The sequence below is a fragment of the Aplidium turbinatum genome, chromosome 17, assembly GCF_918807975.1.
Source record: "Aplidium turbinatum chromosome 17, kaAplTurb1.1, whole genome shotgun sequence".
Taxonomy (NCBI): Eukaryota; Metazoa; Chordata; class Ascidiacea; order Aplousobranchia; family Polyclinidae; genus Aplidium; species Aplidium turbinatum.
The window spans coordinates 4,305,893-4,322,586 of record NC_137488.1 but is presented as its reverse complement, the minus strand read 5'-3'; the positions used below and the strand labels follow the sequence as shown (position 1 = coordinate 4,322,586).

At 37.1% G+C, this 16,694-nt stretch overlaps 1 protein-coding gene across 1 annotated transcript; it reads right to left on the bottom strand.

The window, feature by feature from the left end:
• Nucleotides 1–5,517: 5,517 nt before the first annotated feature.
• Nucleotides 5,518–12,165, bottom strand: LOC145786590 (solute carrier family 22 member 21-like). Its single transcript, XM_082598273.1, has 8 exons — nt 12,090–12,165; nt 11,330–11,498; nt 10,634–10,766; nt 10,113–10,243; nt 9,610–9,824; nt 8,719–8,901; nt 6,924–7,065; nt 5,518–5,798 (listed from the first exon to the last, which is right to left on the bottom strand). Exons 1-8 carry the CDS (start codon nt 12,118–12,120, stop codon nt 5,702–5,704), a joined length of 1,101 nt encoding a protein of 366 aa, XP_082454399.1. The 5' UTR covers nt 12,121–12,165; the 3' UTR covers nt 5,518–5,701.
• Between the last annotated feature and the right edge of the window lie 4,529 nt (nt 12,166–16,694).

Below are 16,694 nucleotides of genomic sequence, written 5' to 3'. Positions count from 1 at the left end.
GCACCCCAAAAGATGTTTTTCTTTACAAATTTGTCAAAACAATTTAAAAAAACTTGACCTATGATTTCATATGTTTTGGCAAAACTATAGTAGTAGATAGTCAACAGTGATCGGTTGCACTCCACAATAAAGCACTGGGTCGCTTTTTCTTTTATATCGTTTTGTTGTTTATCTGCATTGTTTGTATGCACGATATCTTGTTTTTGTGGACTCTGCGATATCTTGTTTACTGTAGAAGTAGACACCCTTGTTGTCCAGAAAAAATTGTGGATACAAACGAAGCGTGACTTTCTGACGTCACACAACCATTGAAAATATGTTGCTGTTGCTGACAACAGTTGTATTGGGCCTGCTGCATCTTGCGTTCATGAGAATTTAACCATTTCAACACTTGCAGAATACTTAGCTTAGCTTTTGCAGCAAACGCTTTCAGGTTTTTCTTGATGTGACAAATCACTATCGTTAAAGTTAGAAGAACCTTCAAAGTTTTTTCATCAACTCTGCATGGTTTTTTAGCATGATTGCTACATTCAACAAGAAAAAGAAACATTAACTTCGAATAACGTTACTTTCTTATTTTTTAAGGACAAAGACGAAAGCTACAATTGCTCCCTTGGATCTTGAATTCCTTGCTCCCTTGAATTCCGTATCTCGTAGTGCAGTAGCCTCTTAAATTATCCATATTCGCTTAAATAGATCTGTTTTCCTTGATCCAGCGAAAAACGATATGTCACAATTGATACACTCAGCTTCGAACATGCTTCAGGGAGCCAGCCAGCCAGCCAGCCAGTCTTGACCTCGGGAAAGCAACTGACGTGGTTCTTCTTGCTTATGAGGCAGCAATTCAGGCAACATCTCTCAATTGTTGCAACCAGAGCAATGTCTTCATATCAGGGTCTATGAGATCCACGTGTTCTGCAGGTCGAAACACTGGACAGTGATTTATGATGTGCAGTGCTGTTTGACATTCACCACAAACACAGGCTGGTGAGTCACGCAATCCCCAGGTAAACATACTGTGCTTAAAGCGACCAACACCAGTAAGGAGGCGATTCAGAATCACCCATTCTTTTCTTGGCAAGTCTGAGCCACGTGGTACCATAATGTCTGGTGTGACTTGGAACTGGTTGGGCCATGAGATGGTTTCCCAGCGGTCTCTCCATCAGGTCGAGGTGACCTTCATAAAGCGCCACAATGTATCGAGAAAAAGGGCGCCTGGAAGGCAAGCGTTGACGTGTGAGCTGTTGTGCGTCAAGGACTACATTGTGGAGGAGATGGCAATCATTGACCTCTGCCTTTAATGCTAGCCGTACGGTGGAATTCTCTCTGCGTAGTTTTGTTGGGGCGATGCCTGAAAGCACTGGTAGTAAGTCTGTGGGAGTTGGACGCAGGCATCCAGTGATTATGCGCATGGTGTCGTTAAGGGCGATATCTACTTTTCCTGCATGTGTGCTGTATTGATCGGGCTGAATGCTGCAGCATTAAACATCATAAAGCAGAAGTGATTACCAGCAAAGGAAGATCGCAAGCACCTTATAAGTTACAGTGCTCGGTTCTCACGATGAGTTAGTTGGTTGGTTTTGAATCTTTATTCTCAGATTGACAAAGCCTTGATAGGTTATTCCTGGTAGTTTTGTATACTTGTAGAGGCTCTTGACGCAGAGCGGGTAACCGAGATTGACAGAGTGAAGTTTCCGATTGTTGAAGTGTTGTTGCCGGTGAATTATTCTATCCATTAGGTGCCGCTGATTAGAGAGTAGTCCTTAGAATCCCTTGCTCAAGCGCACACCCCGAGAGTCGAACCAGCGCCGCTTGACCTTCAAGCTTCTTTGTTCACGTAGTCACGCGCTAACCAACTGAGCTATGAGTAGGCTACATCTCATCAGTTCAGTGGCGGAGTGGTTTCGCCTTCGGCTCTAGTGCTAGTAGAGCTGAGATCGATTCCAGGTCGGGTCAAACTGAAAACTTTAAAAACGATACCGATTGTGTTCTTTCTTGCTTAACGCAGTGAGAATAAATCAGGTAATAATGTGATGACACCGTAAACCTGATATCAGATTAAAAATGAGCCCTGTCTCTAAAATACCTTAGCTGTGGTAGAACAACAAATAAAACCATAACATTATTATTAGAGTACAGCTCTGCCGGCTGAATGGCTTAGTGGTTTGAGTGCTCACCTCTGCGTCGGTAGATGTGGGTTTGAATTGCCATCGGGTTTTTCCTCTGCGTCGGTAGATGTGTTAGAATATTTGCTGCATGATATGATATTTTAACCCTTCTTTTTACATCTTTTAAAAAGGATACTAAATTTCATTTCTGCTTGGCACTCATCAGAAGAATGAGTTTACTTTAGGACACTAACGTGCTTGCCTTTTTCTAATTCTCAAAATTGCATTTTTTTAATTTCACTCCTACTAGAAAAGTGTAAAATCCACTACAGATGTGTGCTCATTGTGTTGCAAAATTACTTACAAAAATAGCATTGCGCTTCTCAACCAACGGTGAGGCGTCAAAAATGAAAACTCTTCGTCAAAACTAAATCATTTACGTCTGTCATCAAAAACGTTTTCAAACTTAAACATTTTTAAGCCAAAAAATTCAGCTTAATTTGATAAGTGGGCCAATGTGAGCGCATGCAAAGTGCGCATCTTAAACAAAAAGCATTATTGGACCACTAAATAACTACCAGATCGATTTTTTTTTTTAGAGTCGAAGCTGGTATTCTTGTACGGTAGTCGAAGTCGACTGAACAAGTGGAAAAGTTATTGCCGTTGAGAGTTATTTTGATTGTTGGTTGGAAGTGCTGGACCATTCGTTAAGTCCTTCAGGGACCTCTATTTACGATCTTACAGGTAGAATTATTCGATCATTTATTTGACTGTTTGATATCCCAATAAACTACGTCATCGACCTTTCTAAAGTCTCTTTAGGCTACATGTAGTGTAAGATATAAAGAATTGTGTCACTAAGCAAAACGATCTTGATCCATTCATTTCTCAAATTTGAGACATTTAAAAAAGTCCTTATTTACATACGAACTCAACTTATCATGGATAGTAATCAATACTTTAAATCGTAAATTTGTTAAAATTAGACAACTGTGGAAATGTTATTCATATATGCTGTGTAAAGTTGCACGAAGGCGCAAGTTTGTTTCGGCCAAGTCACTCTTGTCATCACGAATCAATTCGTTCACAATTCTTCTCACTTTAACAATAAAGCGCTCCAATCTTCGATTGTTACTTTCCATAGCCTACCCCGTCAAAACATTGACGGAGATGAAAAGCACTCAGTCAGGTAGCCATCTTGCTTTCTCCAGTAAAACAATTACGTAAGTTCTCCCGCTGTAAAAGGGTTTTCGCGATGTTGATGTCAGAAAAACTGCTTTGTTTGACTGCATCCAAAGCAAAAGGCGGTACTTCGGTTCGGCATGAATGTTCATTGCTCAAAGTAATATTTTAAGGATTCCACCCTGGGTATTTTGTATGAAATGTTTCAAGCCAACGTTGAATAACGGGTTCATCAATTCTTTGTAGGCAAGGAGCAAATCTCTTGTGAACAATACAACCGTGGATAGCCACTTAAAAGCAAGTTTGGTTTATTGGATTTAAAACGCTAGCGTCGAGAGCGAATGCAAGCTAACTACAGCAGTGCCAAAGAAAGAAAGCAAATTACAAGCACAGAAAACCCATCATCTGAAATTGTAAAATGCCTGCACAAAAATAGCAGACGTGTGAAATGCTTCACAACCAAGCTATGATGTAATAGTAACACACAGAATTGCAAAATCATGCTTGTAATCATGACAATGAGCATTTTTGTATAGCACTGCATCCAAAGTGTTAAATGCATGTATGCAGAGTTATAAATGGTGTTAAGAATCACGCACTACACATGAGTCAATTTCGATGCTTTACATGGTAAACAGTTTCCCAGCAATTAAAGCTATTTGAAACGGACTGTTTCTTTTGTCCAAAGAAAACAAAAAAAAACTTTAGTGATCACGAGAAAGATTTAATGCATGAAGTCCCGTATAAAATGTGGTTTGAAATGAAACAGAAGAAACATCATCATAAGAAGGGATTCAGGCAATGAATCTTGAGTGATTAGTAATTCTTTGAAGGACATTGTACAAGACAACTTAATGTAAATTTCAACTTGCTTCTTGCGTTTAGATATTTTTGTGAGTTTTAGTTTCGTTTTGTGTTGATATCGAAATAAATTTGGTTCTATTTCGAACTGAACTGCTTTGTAAAGAGCTGAAAGCAATATTCGCGATGGATGCAGTGCTATACAAAAACAAGCATTATTATTATAAAAACAATGCTCACTAAGAAAATTGCCTCGAAATAAAACAAAATATTTAGAAATTTAAAAATTTTGATTTGAACGGTCTAAAATAGAACTAAACGTGTGAACGAGTTCTTATATTTGCTTCAAAATCAAAATAAAATACAAACGCTTTTTCGTATCGAAGTTTCGAAATAATGAGGTTTCAAAAAGTCCTGATACTGCAGAAACTCAGCTGCAGTTGAACTTCGGTTGGCAACCACTTCAATTGCAAGACCACTTCATTGTCAGGATCACTTGAGCGCGATTCACATATTTTTCTACAGAGATACAAACATTGCATTTGTTTTATCAACGCAATCACTGCAGTTTCTGGACTGCGACCACTAAACTTTTGGTCCAAAACTGCAAATTTAAATCCACCAAAGAGACCGTTTGTGCTCAATAATTGACACGATTAGCGCAACAAAGATAAAGTTTGCGCTCACATACAAAAGAGAATCCAACTGCATGCTGACACAAAGTCATGATTTTTTACTTGTAAAAATTCACAGCGTTTGCAGCATGAAAAAAAAACAGGTTATGTAGAAATTAAATACATGGCAAAATCGAACTTTAAAGCCGTTTCGTTCTGTACGGTGGTATCTAAGCCCATATCACGGCGAGGGCGCCATGGCCCATATATCATGGGTCTAAATCACAAACACATAATCAACTGAAGCAAGGCATTCTGTGCTTTGAAAGATAATAATTAATTTACATGCGCTATGAGGTAGGAAGTCCTTACATCAAGTTGAAATGCTTGTTTATCGTAAACTTGTTAAAATTTGGAAGGGAACATCAATTACAGCAAATCAGTGACAACTTTTGTTTGTAAAAGCAACGCTTTTACTTTGATTTATTAGTTTTCAAGGTAGAAATGATCTTACAAGACCTACAAAACACTAACAGGTCAAACCATGTGCTTGATTGATCAATAAATCGATGAAATACTTTCTTGCTTATGAAAACTTAAGTTGAACACAGAACTTGAAACTAAATGAGTGTATTTGTTAATGAATTAGTATGCCATCCGTTGTTGTTTTTCTCAGATCAAAGAACTTTTTCACTTGGTTGGACGAAAAGTTTGCTTTTACAAATGCAATTAAACAAACACACAAACTTCTACTACGGTATCATATTTGTGATTTCAAGCAATCATACAAATTGCACAGATTAAGGAGCGGAAAGACAATTCTACAATTTACTTGAGATTCAATATTCTGCTAGTCCCGTTGTGTCACGTGACGTTCCACTCCATAACATTTTTTCTAATTAGTTCAGTAGAAGTTATTCCATTTGCCCATAATTTGTGACTACTATTGGCTTAATCCTGACAAGGCTCCAAAACAGACATTCACTTGGGAAAAATTTATGATAAAATACGAGACTTTTCTTCTTCGCTACAAACAAGGGGTACCTCATTTTTGTTTTTCCGTTTTCTTCTTCCTAAACATCGACTGGAAAATCTGCAAAGAAACGAATAGGCTACGCGATGTAACTCGCTGCATTAGTTCAAAAACATTTATAAGTCGAAATACAGTACAAGCAACCTGACAAAAGTTTACATTTTAATTCAATGAGTATCATTGATGTGATCTCATTTCATTTGAAAGCAACACATTCTAGAAAGTTTATGCTCTGTAGCTTTGTGGTTAATATGTCCTCCTATGAATCCATTGGTATGGGTTCGATGCCCTGACCGGTTATATCAAACACTTTTTAAAAGGGGTACTGAATCTAATTCCTGCTTGGCACTGAACAACGGAATGGATTCGGGTCATAATGTACTCAGTTGAGCCTCTATACGGCTGCATTGACACTGTCTGCTTTGTAAAGCGCTGAGGAGCAACATATAGGCTATCTGCGATGGATATAGCGTCATTATATAAAAACACACATTATTCAGTTTGTGACAAAGTTGTGATGTAAAACCAGCCAATTGATTCTTTATGTTCAGGATCGCTGACTGGCAGCTTGTTTTGCTGTCTAGCCTATAACTTTGAAATACTCCAGGTGATTAAAAGTCTTGAGGTATTCAGACGGTAGCCACTTTAACATAACTTTTGTAAGCGCCTGTAAAGCATGAACCAATCAGAAGCTATGTTGTCTGTGACGTCATTACATAAATGGAAGTTAAAGGTGAAACAGAGAAAAAACAAAAAAGTGTATTCAATAAATGATGGACAATTGGGCTTGCTAAAGTCAAATACGCTGTTCTTGTTTCAATATTATTTTAACTACAGACCTATGTAATCCAACTTTTTGGCTGTCAATCATATCCAAATGCATCATTTTTAAATAAATTTTAATGCTCTGTCAATGATTTCTATGAAAATGAAATATTTTGCATGAACAAAAATCCTGTTGGCCAAACATTTTTCCTTTTCAAAAATGCTATATCCCTCGCCCTCGTGTGCAGTATCCATTAAACTACTCGAGCGTATTGCTTTTTTGCATTGGCGCTGTTTAGTGACTGTTGGCATGAGGTGAAATTTATTTTCTTTCCAGTCCATAAGGGCCAAACACAATTAATTGCATAAGACACAAAGCTATGGAAAATATGCCACAAATATTTCAGAACGTATATTTACGTTTCCAGTTGAAGCATTTCTTTTGAAGTTTCTGGCAATTCAACCAATCTTGTTTCCGGGCTGAATAAAAGAGTGAGGATTCCAGAGCAAACCGTAATCAGTCCCATAGTGAGGTAAGGCACAATTTCCCCGTACAAGTCGCCTGTTTAGATGATAAAACGATTTGAAATTTTATACCTATGCAGACTTGTTGTGAATGTGATTTATTGGCAATGTTTTCTGGTCTTTCAAATAAAAAACAACTGAACTGAACTATTATACTGACTACTGGAGGAGTTGATTCAGTTACAGCAGAGGTCCCCAAACACTGGGTCTCGACCCAGTGCCCGGTCCCAAAAAGTCTTTTTGGGTCGTGAGAGCACACATCTAAAGTCGCAATGAAGACTTTGCGTTGGTTGAAAGTAGCCTATGTCTTCACCCATAAAATAAATTGATTACAGTAGAAACAATTGCAGCCATGCACTAAATACATACAAATGACTATTAACTTTTACTTAGTGAACTTTTTTTAAGGTCAAAAGTGTGATAAATAGACAAACTTTTAAAACAACGGCCTGTTCTTTTATTTGTTTAAGCAAACACTATCGCATGCAGTAGCAAATTGACCAGAGAATTTCGATTTTCAAAGAGATATTTAAAAAGTCAAACATAAAAATCTAACGAAGAATAATTTTATATTTTACATTTTAATCGCGATCAAAATATCAACTTGGAGTGTTATGGAAAGCTTTTTATCTACTCCGCTTTGTGTGGTAATGAGAGGTGATTAGAAAGTGTAGGCCAAATGTTTAGTGTGTAAGACGTGCAATGGTTTGAATCGCTTTCTGTACGATCTTGGCGCTCTTCAAGTTAAGCTTGCTAACTTTAACTGCGGTTCAATTAAAGATGATAGATCGATTGGAAATGGGTTCACTTAAAGAAACTTAAGCAAGCGTGATTACCTAAACAAGCATGAGTTATTTAAAGTTACAAATTGAGCTACAGAAAGTATTCATTGATTAAATCATTTCAAAGAGACTTCAACACTTGAAAGAAGAATAATGCTTTTATACTTTATTTCAAACTATCTCTTGCTGGACCAAAGAGAATAAACCAAGCTAGCAATATTAGTGTTTATTTTTACGTTGTGTCAATGTCTGCAGATGTAAACCGAAGCAATAAGAAAAGAAATTGTCAAGTCGAAAACTAGTTATACATAGTCGTCATAGTCGTACATACATTCAACATCTGCAGACGTTGAATCTATGTAAAAAACGATAGATTTGTTGTCTGGGTAGCTTCATCTAATAGTTTTACTTAAAATAATGCTCGAAACTTTTACTTTGTATTTTTATTACAAGTGTTGCAATAAAGTATATCAGGCCTTTCACCCATCACAGCTTTTAAACTTAATTTCATTTTCAACAAAAAAATAAATGCAGTCCTGTAGATAACGTTTCGCCAAAATACGCAAAATTAGTAATTGATCGCGAGTTTACCGGATTTGTCAAGTGCTCATCCCTAAAAAAATCAAAGTTGTGCCTCTGAAAATCAAACAATGACAAATATTACGTAATACAGTATAGTCCCCGATCATTGAGCCCATGGTCAATAGGTCAACCCATTTGTTAAGCCCAATTTCGCTCGGTCCGGAGCTACTGAATGTATAGGAGTGGCAGAGAATGGCCGCCTGCTTAATGAGCCCAAAATCGTCCGTCTTAATAAGCCGATGCCGTGGTAGGCTTAATAAGAAAGGACTACTGTACTAGTATTATTATGACCATTGAATTCTGCCCAACAGTAGACTACAACTCACCCATGTAAATAAAATAAGGAGACAGAAAGGATCCGATCCGTGCAGCGAATGATCCCAGCCCCATAAATGAACCGCGCACCATCGTGGGAAACATTTCCGCCGTGTGAATGTACACGAGATAGAAAGCTCCAGCGTTGATCGCCTTTCCACACAAGCCACAAACAGACGACGCGGATGTGCTGTCTGAACAAGAAGTTTCTACTTTACTGTATTTGAATTTTGTCTCAAGTTTGATTTTGTTTGTTTGAACGTGCGTCTAAAAAAAAAAAAGACGAACTTTTTCATGGCGTTGTAAGAAATTTTCTCCCAGAAACTACGATCATCCAATTTGTTGCATCTTTAATCAAAATGCAGTTCATAGGCGGCTTAGCGGCTACAACTCGCTTTGAAGAGTGTAAAAAAAAGCAGCATAATAAGGCAAAAGTTTTTGCAATAAATGCATTGCTCGCTCTGTCATACCCTTACACAACAACTCCAATTTGGTTGCAACAAATATTGCTGATTTTACGTGAAAACTTTTCCCTGGAGGAAAACAACAGAAGGCCTCCTAAAGAGAAGAAGACGAAAAACACAAAAGTTTATGAATCGTTTTCTTCTAGCCATTTTCAAGCTTTGTGTGTGGAAAATAACAGGTTAAATTTAAAAACTTTAAAAAACACAGACTACTCTGGCTTTAGAAGGTATATGTTGTCCCATACTTGACTCAAGTGTCGAGTATGAGAAGATAAGGTTATCATTGTACTAAGCCTTCGAAGAGTCGAACCAGGTTTGCATAATTGGAAAGCCAACGCTTTTCCGCTGTCCATCCCACTTTGGCTTTACACGTCGTAAAATACTTTCAAAATAATTTTTCAAACATTATGCACTACTATAATAAGCCAAAAACCTTACATGAGTTAAATAGTCCAGCTGCTATGCAAAACGTTCCACACAGCATCATCATGACTGAATGGCCGAGAGGTCTGCTGATGTACTTGACGGTCAAGTACGCTATGGTGAGGCCTGGTATTTCAACCAAGCCCACAAGCGCACTGTTGATGTAAATGTTGCCACTGAATGACTGTACATTCAGTGTTATCCCGTAGTAGACGAGTGCTACACAAAACCTATTATAAAACAAATTTTAATATTGTGAAAACTTCATTAATGTCCTCTTTTCTTTGGCGTGGCCTATGTCTTTTGAACAAACCTGATTTCAGTGACAAAACAGTATTTTGCTTTATTACGATGTGTAATTTGTGGCAAAACCAGATTTCTCAATTTTTTTTTAGCACATTTTGTATTTAAGCTACAAACTCGGCTGCTTCAAAAAAGAGTTTTTACTTTTTATTTATGCATATGCTTATAATCTACATTTTTAAACACAAGTCTAAAGCTTCAATGTAAATACTGACCACGAATATAGAACGATAAACAGTAGACCAAGACCTGCTGGAGATTTGAGGATTTGAAAGAGAATGTATCTGGTTGTCACCTTCTGGCCAGAATGGGCTTCGTTCATCTCTTTCATTAGATTTTTAGATTCCTAAATGCATCTTAGAGGTTATTCTGTTGGCAATTTTAAGCACCCCCCCGTAATTTCAAGCACTCCCCCGCAATTTTAAGCACTCTCCCGTAATTTCAAGCACTCCCCGCAATTTCAAGCACTCCCCTACAACTCATACTTTTCAAGGTCAAACATGGCAGCTAACCAGCATTTACTAAAACGTGCCTTTTTACATTGCTTCAACGTCTGCAAACGTTGCAAACACGCAAATGTAATGCAAAAAAGGCACAATTTGCTGAGTGGGTATTTAAAAGATTCCTAACACTAGATACATCACTTGCACTCAATCATCGGCAAATGCGCAGTCTCAGCTGCCACGAGATTGTTACATTATGATTTCAGTAGTTTGTAGGTTTTATATTTTAATACCCTTTCAACTTCAGCCTGCAATTCCTCTACAACATCGGACTTATTGTTGATCCTAGCTATTATCCTTAACACCTCCATAGCTTCCTTGGTTCTTCCATTCGCCATCAACCACCTTGGAGATTCTGGGATTAACCTGACACAAAACATGAATCAAAAAGGTCACTTTCCATGAAATATCAATGTTGCACAATCTTTGAATAATACTGGCGAGAAATGTGTGATGAATAACTTCTTTGCTTTTTACGTAAGTTGAGTTTAAAAACCATAAACTGAAGATAGCTGCCTCTTGGCACTTAGAAACAGAATTTAATTTGGCCGTACATATTTTTGAATGATTTATATCATTTTAGAGCTTGTTACAATTTTGACTTCAACACAATGCTGTGGCTTAACGTCAATAACAGAAGTTAGTTAATAGAAGTTTGCCAGCAAGGCATTCAATATTCGTGACGATTCGGGATAAAACTCTTTCGAAAAACGTAAAAAATCACAACCATTTCAAAATCACATTTAAACCACCTAATTAATTTTTTTAATTTTAATTTGTTTACAAATGCTGGATGACGCAAATGCACAAAGTATTTTGTTTTCATCAAGCATTTTGTTTACAGAAACTAAGTGTTTAGGCTACATAAAATTTACGTATAAAATCTAACTTGTTTAGAAACTCTTAGCATAAAAACGTATTTAGTTTACCAAATATTTGCAATGTAGACGACTCCAATTCCTGCACAAACTCTTAGGCCCCACCTCCAATTGGGTGCGACGTAAAACAGCATACCAGATATTCCATAGCCAACAGAATATACAAAAAATGCACCAATGGAAAGAAAGTTTCGTCTTTTGGGGACTGTACATTCGACTCCTGGTGTGTAGAAAACAATCAGCAACAAACCATCAACGAGATTGACTTTTTAACGGTCTAAACTTCACAGCAATTTAATAAATAAAACTGTTTAAATTAATTCAACAGTTTAAAGTTAAACATGGTGTTATCATTCGCAGAAGTACAGCAGTTAAAACAGCGATTTTTAATCTACAAAATGTGGAAAACTTTGCAAAAAATCGTAAGTTGTTGAGCAAGAGTCGAATTTAAACATAATTTGATCTTCACCAAATGAGAGGCCAAAATCGAAACAAATACTTCTCAAAAAACAACGACTCTGTTTGGTCGCTCGTACGATTGCTGTCGTTGATACGATAGCGTCGTTGCTAAACGAGTGACTTTTAAATACAATGTCAACAGAACGCTGTCACTGTTTCAATGTAACAACCCAAAATCCTGCTCACAAAAGTCATACTTAGGATAACTTGGAGAGGTACATCTCAAAACTGCTGCAATTTGTGTATTTTTGCACTTTTTTGCATCAAACTGTTCGTTGCGTCATTTGACACGGTTAAACTTTATAGCCTACTGTAGGAATGTAGATTGATTATGCAATTTCACGCAACATACCTAATACAAAAGCGGCCATGTAACTGATCATGGCAGTGAAACCATTTAAAAAGAGAAGGAAAATATACAACGGAGCAGAATTGGCAAAACTAAGCAGTAAAACCATCACAAAAAGAGCAAGCTTGAAAATGACTATCATTGGCCGTCTTCCAAATCTGAGAAAAACACATGGTTAATTGGTTAGCTTTAACTTTAGTTAAATACTCCACGAAGCCTGATTGTGGATTAATGGGATGGGAGCATTTCTATTTTATTTTTATGCTAGAATTGAGCTGAAGAACAGATTGAAGACTATGCTACACACGATTAAGACATTCTTCATAGCAATCAGGGAAAAATCCAACAAATGGTGCTAAAAGGATAGACCCTTGGTCTCAGAGGCTCAAATAATGACTACAATGCAGCTGGAGCCGTATGTACACGTCAAGTTAAAATGCACATTAATTGATTGTACGGGTATAGGCTATTTATCTCTGAAGTGAGAAATCGTTTGTTGAAAGTTAAGTTTGACAGTTTTTGTCTGTAAAGTTTTCCATACTCTGGGTACCGCTAAATGGAGAGCTATCTTAAAACTGAAGCACATATCACGGGAGTCGAACCTTCGTTGGTTGTTATTGCCGCTTCTTTGTTTACAAAGAAGGTTGCTTTACCAACTGAACTATCGGGACGGGTTACTGTCACAAGCTAGGCAACATATAAAACAAAACAATACATGTGTCCTCCATATAAGACAATGTTGCACGAGTGATAGACGTGGGTAAGCAGCGATGCTACGTACCTGTCGGACAAATATCCAGAAAATGCCCCCAGCCCCAGGCCACCCATGAATACAGACGTTGCAATCGGCTTCACCCAAGCGTTGTCGCAGACCCAACCAAACTGAGTATAAAATAAAAAACAACATTTAGACAGCCTGACTCCTAAGTGAAGTCCCATCGTATATACACATACCACGCTTCGTGGTTACAATGCTTATGCCAGGCTGTAACTGCTATGTAAGACTGTATGTAGGCCTACAGTAGAATGTGTAGGTTTAAGTCGAAGAACTGTTAAATAACATTTGTAGTTTTAATAACATGACCGTATTTATTGATTCACATTAAAAACTACATGACATCGTCACACTATTTCAAACATTTTTTTTCCAATAAGTGATGTGCTGCACCATTTCAGAATTATGATATACGTTTGATCAAAGCTTGTGGTCCACCATATGGTTCGTTGCAATTAGCCACAAAACCAAATCACGTTCAGAAAAATTGAAATTTTTTTTAAGAAAAAACCTATATCCACACAACGGGCAGCGAAGACTTGATGAAAATCTGTAAGACTGAGTTTATGTTGGTATAAAAAATGTAGGCTACAATCTTTTAATGTGTTAATTCACAATTAACTTTTAGATTTTTTTTACTTAATGTTTTCTGTTGACCGTTACAGTGCTTGTAAGGCATAATCTAACTACTATTTTTAAACAAACAAAATAAATATCGTGAATGCGACACCTACTTCCATGCTTGCTGAATAAATCCCATAAGAATTGTTATAGTCTTGACCATTTGTACATGTTGTAGTTACATTATTGGCTCCAGTGAACAATGTGCCTGTCAATTATAATGATTAAACCAATTACAGCAATTTTATCTTGAAATGGTACAAGGCCTTATATAGTGTACAGTGTACAGTGCAAGTAGCCTACTAAATCTATAGAAAAAAATGAGTAAAAGTAATATTCATCACTTGCTCTGCTGTGTAGCGTGAAACAGGATAAAAGATATCATAGTAATGATAGTGAATTGATTTGTTTTCCAAACTTTTATATTCTCAGATTGATAAATGGTTTTTGAAAGCTTTATCCTGGTTATTTTGCATATTTCTAGAGGTATTGGATGGAGATACATCAAAGAGAAATAAGCATATGGAAACCAGCATCTCACTTTTCTCAATAATCTCAAGGATCACCTTCACGTAACAACCAGGCCAATTTTTAATGCAGTCAAATACCGGGATACATGGAAAGAACTCAGCATGAACGCTTAAGCTTGGAACACGAAGAGACATTGAACCACTGGCGCAGAACTGTTTACCGAGGTAGGCGAAGTAGAGTTTCCGCTTGTGAAGTTGACTGTAAACTATTCCATCCATTATATCTCGCTGAATGGAGAGCACTCCTTGAAGTGCGTTGTTGAAGCGCACACCACGAGAGTCGAACCCTTGTTCCTTGATTTTGTCTTTTCATGATTGGAAGTCTTGGGCTTTCATTGGCGATGGGCGAAACAATGATGCAGTATTTTTTATTAAAAATGTATGGAGAATCAGCAGAGCCCTATTTATGGCATATGCGTTTCGCTCTACTACTGTAGAGCATCATTAGTGCCTTATTCAAATAGATCATTGTTTGATCAAAATTCTAAGTAGACCATTGCTTTATTGCCTTGGAAATGATAGCAGACGATAGGAAAATTGTTTACTGATAGAACAATAATTAGTAATAATACCGTTTGTTATTGTTGTCCCATTCAGAAATGAAAATATTTCCGTTCTGTTGTAAATCAAACAAGAGCTGGGCGACCTTTTTTCTGGATCAATCGGAATGAAATAATTCACTGTGTCATTCGAAGAAGACGGATTCTACAGACAAAAGTGCAACAGGACAATTGGCATTGCGTGGAAACGAAAACCACTTTCGCAAGTGATTGCGACACTAAATAGATTCTCAAACAAACCAAAAAAGTTGATGCAAATATTGACAATTTGCGACAGTATGATGTAAGTTTTGCATTAACTGTTAATTTTAGTAGGCCTATGTTTAATTTCCGTTATTTTCTACTTTAACGTAGTAATTAAGCTCTTTCGCAGTTAAATAAATAACAGGCATAAACAGAATAAATCTCTTTAAAAAATTATCATCAAATCAAAATGTACAACAAAGAAATAGGGCCTACACTTGGAAAGGAGGAAAATGTTAGCATGATGTTTAGTTATGGTGAATTAATAACACAAACGTTTCTTTGAGACATTACCTCCTCTAAGAAAGTAGCAACAGAGTCGGGAAGCGCACATTTGTGGTCGTCAGGCATGTAATGCAGGAATGCTAATGCTGCCACTTGAAGAACATTCGGGAATCCGTTGAAGAAAAATATGATCCACATCACTCGGTGGAAACGATCTCCATCAATTTTTTCAAGAATATTGTCATAAGACATGATCGCAAACTAAAGTTCTTACTGGTTGCTTGAAAACATTTACAAATACTAATTGAAGGTATAGTTTAGCTAAGTTGTAAAACATAGCCTATACCTTGCCGTATATTCATAGTTTGTTGTTTACTTACAATAAACTACCACCCATCAAACACAGAATGTCTATACCTCATAACTCTAGTGGAAATCCGGGAGAATTGCCATTTAGTAGCATTAGGTTTCAATAATAACGTTGCAGGAACTTTACCACCATAATCTTCCTGTTGCCATTCCTTGGCTTGAAGCCTGTAAGCGAGTCTCAAGTTGTCTGTGATGTGACTGATACAACTAGCACATGGTCAAAAAACTTTGGTAAGGTAAGGCTCTTTCTATTTGCACCATAGACTTCCGGCACTAGAATAGAACGGCCGTTTCCCTCTACCCAACTGAATTTTTTTTAGCACCTGTACCTCAAAATCATGGTCACTCAAAGCAAGTGAGCGCTATATTTTTTTCTTTTTATGAATCAACTTTAAGCTGGGTGCCGAACTAGTATCACATGATCCGAAAGAGAACTGCGTCTTATGGGTTGAAAACAAGGAACTTCTAATTGTTTAACTGTGGGAAGCCAATTTATTTAAATATCAAAAATTGTTTCTACACAAAGTGTTTGAACCTGCAGGTAAACTATTGGTACTTTTCGAATGTAGCATTACCAAAAACTCAAATTTGAGCTACAAGTTTTCATACAATAAAACTGACAAAATCTGATCAAAGTTTGGCTATTTATTTTCTTAGTACAGGTGGCAAGTCGGCCTATCTTGAAATTACCAAACTAAAAGAGACCATGTGGAAAAGAGATCACTGACATCGCATTTCCAAAGAGCGCTAACCACAATACTTCGTTTTTTTGCAAACGGTAGCAACTTGTAGTCATTTCAAAATGCTTTCAAAACAAAAAGTTGAACGGGTACCATGATTAAATCTTTGTGTCTATAACTAAGATGACGGATTGATCCTGATCACTTGTCTTTTATGCAAACAGAAATAAGAAAACAGAAATACTTAAGTACAACTCTGGTTCTTGCTGACGGCGTGCCAGGGTTAGGTCTCGGTGTCTCAGAAGACATTCACTTTATCAACTCTGGTTCATGCAATGATAATTAATTGAACACTGCCCAGCAGCCAGCAAAATCCGTAATTTTTACATTGATTTAACGTCTGGAGACGTTAAATCAATGTAAAAGTGATGGATTTTTCGTCTGGGTGTCAGGCATTGCTGGTACACAACATCTCAGAAAGCAAAACCAGTCGTTTTTACATTGATTCAACGTGTACAACATGTTCGGACAATCTGTCGGACTGGAGTGCTTAAGATTCCAGACCAGATCACACCAATGTTATTCTAGGTGATTCAGTGAAAATA